General features: G+C 36.9%; 1 protein-coding gene across 4 annotated transcripts in view; it reads right to left on the bottom strand.

Moving 5' to 3' along the window:
- Positions 1-12,294, bottom strand: part of DST (dystonin) — a 611,236-nt gene that overhangs the window by 149,017 nt on the left and 449,925 nt on the right. For all 4 annotated transcript variants that reach the window (XM_036768011.1, XM_036768012.1, XM_036768013.1 and 1 more), the window contains 3 exons: positions 10,511-10,744; positions 9,537-9,803; positions 3,226-3,750 (listed from right to left, as the gene is read on the bottom strand). In XM_036768011.1, coding sequence (XP_036623906.1) covers positions 3,226-3,750; positions 9,537-9,803; positions 10,511-10,744 — 1,026 coding nt within the window. The remainder of the gene's footprint in view (positions 1-3,225; positions 3,751-9,536; positions 9,804-10,510; positions 10,745-12,294) is intronic.

Genomic DNA, 12,294 nt, shown 5'->3' with positions numbered 1-12,294 from the left:
TACCTATGTAAATTTTAAACATCGGTGAGTTTCAGGGTAGAAACCTAGACTACAGAAAAAGTAACTACTATCTGTTACCATTTTTTTGATGTTTTTAATTACTCTCAGTCACCAAAATAATAAAGGAGGTTAAGTAATACATGAATGACAGTTCAGTAGATATGATAAAATCGCTATAATCAGAGAAATCAAAGCTTAGCAACATTTTCACATATATGAGCTTAGCCTGAAGACATAAATGTCTTTAAGAACTACTGAAGACTGGCTTTAAATGAGGATTTGACAAACCAGAGCAGGTAGTTAATACCTTGAGTGATTCGAATAGCTTTAACCTAGTGGTTAATAATGGAAACTGAGTAACAATTGGGTTGCTTTCTAGGAGCATAACAAAGTGATTATAGTCTCTTGGGTAGCAAATACCCAACCTTGTATTAGAATTTAAAAGGATCTTCAGATTTTTATTTATTCTACTTGAGTGTGAAATCTACACTAGAAACTTCCATGTTTCTGAATCTGAGGGGAAAGGGCTTCAAGGTTAGAGAATATGTTGTTTCCTCAGAAATGACACTAATATAATCCTCCTGGTTGAGCTGTTGCACTAAGGGTGAATTTGGGATCTTTGCTTTGCTGGCAGAGCAATGAGCTCTGCTGTGAACAGGTATAATAATTTCAGCCAAATCACAAGAGGAATCTTTTAGGGTTACCCTAGGGCAGCTTGGGAGAGTAGATCTCCACTTGGCCATGAGAAAATTCTTACTAATGGATATTTTGAGAAGATGCTACCAGAAAATGCTACAGAGAGCCCTGAGAAGATATGAGAGACTATTCCAGTTATGGGCAGTAGCTAAGGGCCATCAAAGAGAAGAGAACAACAATCTGTCACAAAAAGGAGCCCAAAAGAAACCTTTGTACTAGAACAAAGAGAGAATATTTCATGTGGCAGTTAAGAAAAACAGATTTTCAATTGGAGAACTTTAGTATTCCCTTATTTCATTCCTCTATTAGTAAAATTCCCTTAAAAGAATAGAGAGTACATACGTATGAAATTGAAGATTTGACACTAGATGTCTAATGGCCCTTCTAAGTCTACATCCTTGTGAACTTCTGGTTCCAGCATAGTTTGGGTAAAGGACATTCTCATATTTCTGGGTGGGAGCTTGAGCCCAGAGATGAGTGACTACTCTATTCTCTGGGGGAAAAAAAGTTACATATTGGGTGGCAGAAGTGATAATCTGTTTAGTACAGGAAGTTCCTCACCACAATATCTCCACTAATGATATAAAAAGTCCAGTTAAAAATAGACAGCAGTTACATATAGAATTAGAAAAGGTGAAACAGGAATTGCTTGGTATCTGTACATTCCTCCATATATCATTATAATGCTTATTGAAAATGAACAGCATTTATTGGACTGTTTTTAAAAATTACTTGCAATGAAACAGATTGATTAAAGAATACATATCATTTTATTAAGGACTCTATGAATTATCTCTCATTAAAAATTTAGCATTGGCTAAATCACTGGCCTATTTTTACAAGCCCTAAAAACAGCTTTCAACTATTTTTCCTTATCTATAATATGAAAGAGTTGAACTCCTGCCTCTAAAATTTTGATTCTATGGGTTTTAACTTAGAAAAGAACCTTTGTAGGAGGCATGCTTTTGCTCTTCAGGACAGGAATACAGTAACTACCTTGTTTTTTTCTCGGCCTCCCTCCACCCACTCAGGTTGTTTATTATTAAAATGCCAAAAAGCCTACACTTCTAGAGGGTTACTATCGTTATTTTTCTACAGGGGAATGCTCATGAGAAAAGCAAAGACCCTAGAAGTTAAGCAAAAGGGGAAGGGAGGCCTCAGGTTTTATTTGGCTTGCTTAGTCAGTCTGGCCTTGCTAAGGATTCTAAAAGCATCTCTTAATGTTTCCTGAGGTGTTTGAAAAATGAGATCTCTCTCCCTGTCAAAAAAGATAATAAAGACTAAAGAGTTCCCAGTTCATTAGGTGTTAAAATATTTACACTGAGTGAACATGTTTACAAGAGAAACTGTTTGTAGAGACAATTCATAATCACTTTCAGACTAAAAGAGGTATCAAAGAGATGGGATGTTCTTTCTGCTTACAACTGATACATAGTCTCCCCCTAGTGGCCAAGTATTAACCCAGGTACAGACCTATATTAGAGCAAAACTTGGTGCTGCTTGTCACACCTTGGAATCATACTGTTTTTTTAAAAAAGTTATAGCCTTTACAAATTAAAACAACTCTGAGGTTTCACTGTACACCCAGAAAATGGTCAAATATGAGAAAAGTCCGAATAGGAGCGACTGTGGAAATATAGGTATAAAAATATAATTATTGACCCAATTGTGGAAAGCAACTTGGAATCATGCAGAGTGATTAAAATGTCCTTATCCTATGACTCAGACATTCCACTACTAAGCATATTTGCACAATAGGCACCAAAATATTTATAACAGCAATTTTTTTTGTAACAGCAAAGAATTAGAAACAAAAGTAGATGTCTATCAACTAAAGAGCGACTAAAAATGTTGTGGCACATGAAGGTAATAAAATATTAATGTGTTTTAAGAACTTATGATGATGATGAATATAGAGAAGCAGGGGAAGATGCGAACTTACATAAATAACGCAAGTAGAACCAAGAAAACGACTAAAATGATCTAAGTGGAAAAGACAACCAAAAAAGATTTGAAACTGAAAGCTGTGAAATTATAATAAGCAAATTGGGCGCCAAGGAAGAGATATGAGAATGTCCTTCCCCCTACAGAGACCCTTTATTTTCAGAGGTAAAGAACTACATGTCTAGAACAATGAATATGATGTCAGACTTTTTTAATGTTGGTTACTTTTGCTGAACTTTTTTTTCCTCTCTTTTTCATTTTCTGTGATAATGGATGACTATGGGGAAGATCTGTTAAGAAATGGGGGTCATTTAAGAAAATATCAATTAAAATTTTATTTTAAAAATCATTCTCATTATGAGTTTCATACACAAATTCAGAAGAAGGGAAAGATGAAAGAAAGTCTAGGCTAAAAAAAATGCTTTTTTCTTCCACTTTCAATTTTGGGCTTCTTTAACATCTGTAATGAAAGCCAAGTCGGCTTTCATCATATAATAAATAAATATAATAATATAAATAAATTTACTCTATAAAAATATAACCTATTCTCCATCCCTTTCTCCCAGAATTAAAAGAAAAACTTACCTTAGCATAGAGAGATTTGAAACGTTCATTGGCAAGGTCCAATTTCCCCTGTACTTCCTTGTATGTTGCAGAAGTGTCAAAATTATCCTTGTTGCTGCAAGACTTGGCAGCCTCTAAGACCCGGTGTCCAGAAATTGTAATGTACCTTAAGTCACCTTTGTGTGAAATGACATCTTCTGAAAAACTCTTCTGCCTCTTTAGCTTGGTCATTATTCCACTGAAATCATCAGCACCAGCCTCTAAGTTCTCCAGTTCTTGCTCTGACTGCTGCAGCCAACTGTCAAACTCACTGTAGTCTGTGTCAAACTTTTCTAATTCTTCTTGTAGAGAGTTGGTCAATTTCACTTTCTTCTCTGACTCTGCCAAGGCTGTCTCATACTGAGTCTTCAATTCCTTCAAGTTCCTCTGTAGTTTCTCTTTCTCTTCTGAAGACAGGTAGTGACCTTGTTTCTCAAGTAAAGCTTGTGCAGACTGGGTAGCTATAATAACTGCCTGGTGCTGAGAAGCAATCTTCTCATGCTGCGCCTAGAAGGAAACAGGAAAATCTAAGTTCGCTTCAAAACCAGCATCCTTAAAGTGAAGATCTGCATTTATTCAAAGTTTTCTATCATATCAATTTCAAGGATTTGTACCCCTCCCCAAAATTATCAATTTTCAAGTTCTAAAAATATTCAGAGGTAGTTAAATATTCCACTAAAGGGAAGGAAGACCCAAGTTCAAATGTTCCCTCAGACACTTGCTTTTCAACCCTTGACAAGTCATTTAACTTCTCAGCTTCAGTTTCCATATCTTTAAAATGAGAATAATAGACCACAATAATTTTGTGTTTGATAAACTCAAAGATCCAAGCTTTTGGAATGAAAACTCATCATTTGACAAAAACTGCTGGGAAAAGTGGAAAACACAATTCCTTCCTCTTGAAAAAGCGGTTGAGGCCTACGGAAGTTAAATGTTGCATATGCAGTCAAATGGTCAATTTTGCTTTTATATTTTTGTTGTCACAAAGAGGGCTCAATGGAACAGGACATAACAGGAAATACAATATTAAATACAAAAGGCATTTAATAAAACTTTGAAAAATAACAATGCATTGAGAATTAAGAGAGTTTCTTAATTTCTCCAACAGATGACTGTATCATTTCTAGAACAATTTTTAACACTATTATAAAACAAATGTGTAGTGAGACTATAAAATTTTACCCCTCTCCGTCTAGGTAAGGGTCCATTCATTTCCTCTATCATGGATATAGCAGGAAGCTGCCTGGGATTACACTTGGCTTCTCTGACCTATCTCCATAGCAAGGTATGGAGAACTGGGAGGAATGAACCTGCAAAGTTGTCTGTGGGCTTTAAGGGACAATTAGGAGGTTAATGAAGTGTGTTTAATGGATGGACATTTTTCTATGAGCCCGGAGATTGGGAGAATTACTGCAAAGGAGTAATACAAAGCCAGGTACTTTCTTTGGCATTGCACTGTCACTAGACATAGTGAGTATGAGTCTCCAGACCAAATAGAGGAGTTGTACATTATCTGAGACAATGCCTACTGAGGTCTGAGGCAGAGGGCAACAGAGACAACTACAGAATCATGATGAGATGTGTCAAACAGGAACCATAGAGAACTTTAAGGAGAATGGCAAGTCAGAATGAGCTAAGAGCCAGAGAAACTGGAGGGGGGAAGCAAGGAGAACCTTTAGTAGGAGACAAAATACTGAGAAGCTACATAGAAGAGATGCTGCTGGGAGGTGGACATAATATACAACTGTATTGAAGAAGAAAGGTTTCGTGTAGAAGATTGTGCTTGAGAAGAGCTTTGGTTTTGGTTTGGTTTAGTTAGGCATGGAGATGGGAGTGTTATGTACAAGAAATATCAAGATAATGTAGCTGGACCTCAGAGTATAGAGGACATAACAAGGTAGAAGAGGCATATTGGAGCCAGAGTGCAGAGGATTTTAAAAGGAAAACAAAGGAATTTATATAAGATCTTAAAAATAATAAGGTAACAAAAATAATTTTAAAAGTAATGAACTGGAGTTCATAAGAATGCAAGGTTAACAAGTTACAGAGAGAGGGTTGTTTATTGGGAGATATCATTTCTGTGGACTCATACAGATTTTATGTAATTTAACAGCCACATAAGTACACTTTTACTTCTTAGACATTTTGAGCCTTACATTTTAAGAGCAACTAGGGACAACAATATGAATGGTATCAAACAGTAAGGTTCCCAGTTTACCTGGGTGGGCCCAGTGACCCAGAGAAATGAAAGTGTCTCAAAGAATATGTAGATATTTAGTGTCATGTGAAAGCTGCTCAAGGGTATGTATGTATGTGTATGCGTATGCATATACGTGTATATACACATACATACATACACATACATACACATACATCTTACATTGGTTTTTATAAATCACAAAATTCTAGTAGGACATTTCAATGCTTGGTAGCAAAATAAAGTAAGAGGCTCGGATGAGAAATATGAACAGAATTCCCTGTGAACCAGAAGCAGTGGCATCAAGTCAAGGCAGAGACCATGGTGGGGATCAGGGAAAGCTTCATGAAGAAGGCAGCACATGAGCAGAGTAAAGAAACCATGGATTCTGGGAGATTAAGGGGAGGAAGATGTACATTCTACATATGGAGAGCAGATCAAAGACTGGAGACTAAAGATGGAATGTCATGTGTGAGGAGCAGCAAAAAAAAAAAGGCCAATATGCTTGAATCACAGATGCAGGAACTCTAGAAAGGTTAAGTTGGAAGCAGGTTTTGAAGATCTTTCATAACCACACAGAGGAGTTCATATTTCATTTCAAAGGCAATAGGAAGCCACTGATTTAGCGGAATGATGTGGTCAGGCTATGCTCAAGAAAAATAATTCTAGCAGCTTCATGGAGGACACATTGGAGTAAGGAGACACTGGAGGAAGGAAGACCAATTAGGAGGCTATTGTAATAGTCCAGATGGGAGCAATGAGGGCCTGAGCGTGGGTAGGGGCTGTTTAAGTAGGAAGGATTCAAATAAGAGAGATGCTGTGAAGTTAGAAAACACTGATTGGACATGGTGGAGTGAAAAACAGTAAAAAGTCAAAGAAAATGCTGAGATTGTGAATCTGAGCAACTATAAGGATGGTCATTTCAGAGTAAATAAATTGGGAAGAAGGATGGGTTTGGAGGGGAAGAAAATGAGTTTTATTTAGATGATGCTGAATTTGAAATACCTATAGGACATCTCTTGCTTCTTACTTGCCCACACCCTTTTCTCTCTTCTTCCCTCAGCCCCTCTGAAAGTAAATTTTCTTAAGAAGGATCTAGGTCAATTAATGAGGAAAATGCTAAAAATCAAAGCCTATAAATTATAACCAAAAAAGGGAAATAACATATGCAAATTTATGCAGCTTATAGGTAGTTTATATTAAACACTTTTAGTCAAGCTAATGAATTTTTATATACCTGAGAATAGTGCTCTATAAAGTTTAATGAAAATAGCATCACTTTTCCCTCAAAATATTTTTGGAATTAAAAGAAAGCAAATGCTATAGTCATGGCTCACTTTAAAATAACATCAAAAGTTATTTTAATAGACTAGTTATTTCCAGTCCATTTAACATACAGTAAAGCTAGCTTGTTTTTAAAACTTAATCTCCACTCTTGGACTCAATGCTGGAAGGAGTATTAGACATAACCTCATCCAACACTTTCATTTTACAGAGGAGGAAACTGAGGCATAGAAAGGTTACTTGCTCAAGCTGACCCAGAGTAAGAACTTAAAGTCAAGTCTCCTGGCCCCTATCCCAATGCTCTTTTGGGTAAGACCAAATGACTCTTCAAATTCCTTTACTTACTTCATTGATTTCAGGGGAATCCTCTACTGACTTAGCATTTTGTCTTTTTCACACTCAGAAACAGGCTGTGCTGTTTGCCACCTGGGTGACCTTGGGCAACGCTTCACCTAACTTTCCCTTCCAATTTTAAATTCCAGGAAATCTATAAAATACTCTTTCCTCCCCCAATGCTATCATTCTATGAGATATGTGAGTAAAAAGGGTGGGAGATCAGATAGGGGAACAAAAGAAAGCTCTTCAAACATATCACCATTAGATTTAATTATTAAATTATTAATAATTAATTATATTAATTAAATTAGATGACCATTTGATTTAATGTAGAATCCTATGACAGAAGTCCTTAACAAAGCATTCTTTAAACAAAAAGGGGGTGGTTAGGACTTGACACAATGCAAAGAGTGGAAACACAGGCAGAATTTGAGGTTGTATCCTGGCTCTTCAATGTTTTACATGTCTGACCATGGACAAGTCAGACCTCTGGGCCTCAACATGCTCATCTCTGCTGAGAGGAAACTAAACTAGATGGCCTTCTAGCTTTCAACCTATGATCCTAAGGAATCCTGAGGTAACGTCATGGAATCCTAGATCCAGAACAGAAAAGGACCATGTAATCCGACCTGCACATTTTCTAGATAAGCAAACTCATGATGGTTGAGAGAGCCACCCAAGGTCACACAGATAGGAAGCAACAGAGTGAGGATTTGAACTCAGGTCCACTGACTCCAGAGGGAGCACTGTTTCTCCACTGATGCAACCACACAGAGTCACAGACTGGTTTAATTAGCCATCATGTAATCTCAGGGTCATAGATATGGAACCAGAAGGTATCTTAAGGTTCATCTAGTTCAACCCCCTTGTTTTCAGATAAGGAAACTGAGGCCCAAAACAAGTGCAATGATTTGCCCAAGATCATGTGGCCTTAAATTAAATTACATTTTCTTACATTGTACTTAACCATTTTTCAGAGCAATGATGATAAAATATACTGATTATTGGCTTTTAAACTCTGCCATCTGATCTCATATGTATTACCTTATGTTTATCTCCACAAGAATGCTTTGATGTATGTGGGTGAGATATTAGTGCCGTCATTTTGTACATAAGGAAACTGAGATATAGAGAGAGTCCATGACTTGACTAGGGTCATCTGAATAATTTAATGGCACAGCTGACATTGGAAGCCTGGTCTTCCAACTCCAGCCAATGTGCCCTTCTTCTGGATCATAATACAGTTCTTCTTCCTTATAATAATGGCTCCAAATTCTGAAGGTCACTATATTTTCCAGCTTATTTCTTGTTTGGGGAAATGAATAGCGAAATAACTTACATGACATAGACGAGAATTGCATATGGTTACAAAGGTGGGTAGCAATCTGCACTGACTGTAGAGAGAATCCACCATTTATGAAATCCATTCAAGCATTTACATACAGCAACATGACAAAGAGGCACTATGGTATAATGGATAGAGAGGTAGCCTCAAAGCCAGGAGAAACTGCATTTTGAGTCCCAGTCTTGATATATATACCACCTATGATCACCCTCGAGGAACTGAACTTCTCAGTGCTCTAAGCCAGATGTATCAAATCCATGACCCTCAGCCCTCAAAACTCCTGGAGTACGGCAGGAACTGAACTAAAATGTAATTGGAAAATATTTTTTAAATAAATAAAATAACAATAGATAATTTGTGTTTTTCTAAGTCAATATGTGGCCTGCAGTGTCCCTATTTGAGACCACAGCTCTAGGCAACTCTCTGAAAGTATAAATTGCAGAGGAGGTGCCAACCTATATTAGAAGAGGAGTTTCCCCACATGGGAGTCCCTTATACAAATAGAATTGCCCTATTGCAAATAAATTCATATATGCATGTGTGTATATATATATGTATATTTGTGTACGTACATTTGCATTACATATTATATGCATAATATACATGTGTATGTGTGTGTATATATATATGTATATGTATACATATACATAATTGTTCAGTCATTTTCAACTATTCATCACCTCATTTTGGGGTTTTCTTGGCAAATATACTGGAGCGGTTTGCCAATTCCTTCTCCAGCTCATTTCATAGATGAGGAAACTGAAGTAAACAGGATTACCCAAAGTCACACAACTAGTAAATGTCTAACACTGGATTTGAACTCAGGTTTTACTGATTCCAAGCCCAGTGCTCTATCCACTGAACCACCTAGCTGTGTGTGCATGCACATGCACACACACGTGTGTATGTGTATATATCTATAATATATATGTGTATATATATATATATATATATATATGTGCGCATATATATATGTACACACATATAATCTCATATAGAAAAAGAGACTTTCCTCTAGTCTAGGTTTTCTATAAAGATGACACATGTTATGATAAGCCTGATCCCATCTATTTCAATTAAGATATACATTTAACTGTATCAATATTCACAAATATTCACATATATATATACCTTTACTTTCTGGTATTGTTGGTTCAGATTTTCCTCCGTGGTTCTTACTGGTCCATCAACGTCCATTTCCATCAAGTTACCATTAACTTCATCCTCCTCTCCAACCATGGAATTGAGGTCACCTTCTTGAAAATGAGTTCCATTTTGTTCAATCTCCTGGTGAGATTTCTTCCCTGCCCTTTCTCCTTCCTTATCTACATTTGATAACCAATCCAACAGATCTTCTATTTTGTTTTTACTCTCTTCCAGCTGTGCCACTGCTGCAACCTGAGCAAAAAAATTAGGAGATGGAATTGTATGTTCCAAATCATCACTTTAAGTCATTCAACACTGAATACTTAGACTATCTTAAAGTTGCGAAAGCAATACTTTAATCCCAACATCTACTGAGTGATGGATATATTGTAACTATGCATTTATTTTTAGAAGCCAGTTACTTTGATATCTGTTCAAATAATGTGTCATATCTATATAATAATCCGCCACAGCTCCAAAGGACTCATATGTAAAATCCTATCCACCTCTCCAAAGAGCTGATAACTGCTGGAAATGGGTTTTGCATGATTTCAGATGTATATTGGGTATTGTATTTCTTGCCTTCTCAATTGATGATGGAGGGAAGAAGAGCATTTGGAACTAAAAATAAAAACCTTTAAAAAGTAACGTTTCATGAAATCTTAATAACCACTTCCAACATTAGTTTTTCTAAGAGATAAAAAAATGTCAAAATGTGACATCTCACAACTCCATTCTCATTATACTCATTTCAACGAAACTTGTGAGAGAAAATTAGCAGGGAGGCTCTGACATCTTCAGGCTTTTTATGAAGTTTATGTTCTTCCCTAAAATCTAGAATTCCCATCTTTTGCTCTGAGATCAGAATAACGCCCTTCCACAAAATCACTAAGAAGACACTTCTTTTAGCATTGCCCTTTCTAACTAATAGTAAACAATATTAGTATTTGCATAAATACCTTTTCGGTTTCCTGCTTAATTGCTGTGGTTACTGCCTTATCTAGTTCCTTTTTTGACTGTTCAGCCTTCTGGTTCAGTTGCTCACACTTCATCTTAGCTTCCCTGAGTTTCTGTTCGATTAGTGCTTTGTCTTCTTGTGATAGATTTTCTCCATTCTCCATCAGGAACTTCTCAGTCTTTTTCACTTTCTCTGACAATGCCTGCGCACTTTTCCGCATCTCCTTCTGTAGCTCCTTGTTAGGAGGATAAAAGAAGAAGGGTAGAAAAAGGTAAAATGATTAAATCACTGCCTGTTCAATAAGCTGCTGTTCAACAAATATGTATCAAGCATATATAGCCCTGTACGAGAAGCTGGGAAGATAGAATATTTAAATAAGATACAATTCCTGTCTTTCCGGAGCTCACAGACTAGGCAGGGAGATATGACACAAATGTGTATAATCATAATATGCATTACATGATAAGTACATCAGAGAATTACGAAACAAAATGCTGAGATTAGAGGTGGGGCAGGAAGGGAATCCCTGCATAACAGGGATGAAGAAACTTTCATAGAGTAGGTGCCACCTCAGTAGGGCATTAAAGAACAGATTTGTGGTCTGCTTAAGAGAACCAAGTAGCTTTGCAGCAGGAAGTGGGAGACCTTAGTAAACAGAAGGGCTTCTGGATAAGCCCAGGTCTTAGCAAGTTAATAAGAAAGTGACCAGAGCTATAAGTAATACGGGGTGAATGCAGCACTGCCCCCAGGGTACCAATGTAATGTCAGGGGTCCAGGGAAGGAGGAGTATTTTCCCCTCTCAACAACCATCATTCCCAAACTTTGGCTCACAGGACTTCCATCAGCCTTTACTGTCACCCCCAGGATCCCAATGCCATGGTGTCCATTTTCCTGGGTCTACCTTCCCACTAGCTCCCACAGGCACAAGAGTCAAACCACCCCATCTCCAAGCATTATTATACCTGTGGTCACAATGTCCTCTCTACCCACTAGTCATATCACTTGCATCCCACCCCCCAAAAAAACCCACATGTTTTCTAGTTCTGGCTTTAAGTGGGACTAGGCATTCTAAAACCAATCAACCAACAAACAAAAAAACAAAATAACCTCAAATTTTTTTTAAAAAAATTAGGCAAAGTACTTGTATTTCTTAGGCTCCAATGATCAAAACTAGAATCAATAAAGAGAAGTCACAAGATAGACCTACAAAGTAGAGCTTTCTAATCAGAAACATCTAGCAATAGACTAGGCACCTTGTGAGATGCCAAATTCCATGTCACTAGAATATCAACCAAAGGTTGGGTGCTCATCAGCCAGGAATGTTGCCAAAGGGAGAAAGGTCAGAATAGAAGACCTCTAAGTTCATTTGCTGTGATGCTTACAATCAAACCCAATGATTCACTGCTTTTGGCCTTTCTTTTTTTTTTTTTTTTTGCAAATGAACCAAAGAAAAGCAAAATCTCAGCTGGCAGATGAGTTCGTCACGGACAAATGGTATAAGAGAAAGGAGCAATGTATTAAAGAGACTGATGCAGGAATGTTAAAAATTAGATTTCAAGATAAAAGCTTAGTGGATTGAGTTTTAGTTCTCAGTTGGGTTGCTTTTCAAACTCTTAGCTAAAGATGTTAAGTATGTATATAGTTATCTCCAATAGTCAGTACATTGTTCTATAGTAGCATTTTTTTTATTCCCACACCACCCCCGACAAAGGCCATTTCGACTTGATATAAGTGAAAGAGAATGAAATGGGGATAAAATATATGAAAGGCCTGAGAAGAACTGAT

This window comes from Trichosurus vulpecula, chromosome 7, assembly GCF_011100635.1.
Source record: "Trichosurus vulpecula isolate mTriVul1 chromosome 7, mTriVul1.pri, whole genome shotgun sequence".
Taxonomy (NCBI): domain Eukaryota; kingdom Metazoa; phylum Chordata; class Mammalia; order Diprotodontia; family Phalangeridae; genus Trichosurus; species Trichosurus vulpecula.
Note: the sequence above shows the minus strand (reverse complement) of the source record. Positions and strands in the feature narration are given on the sequence as shown.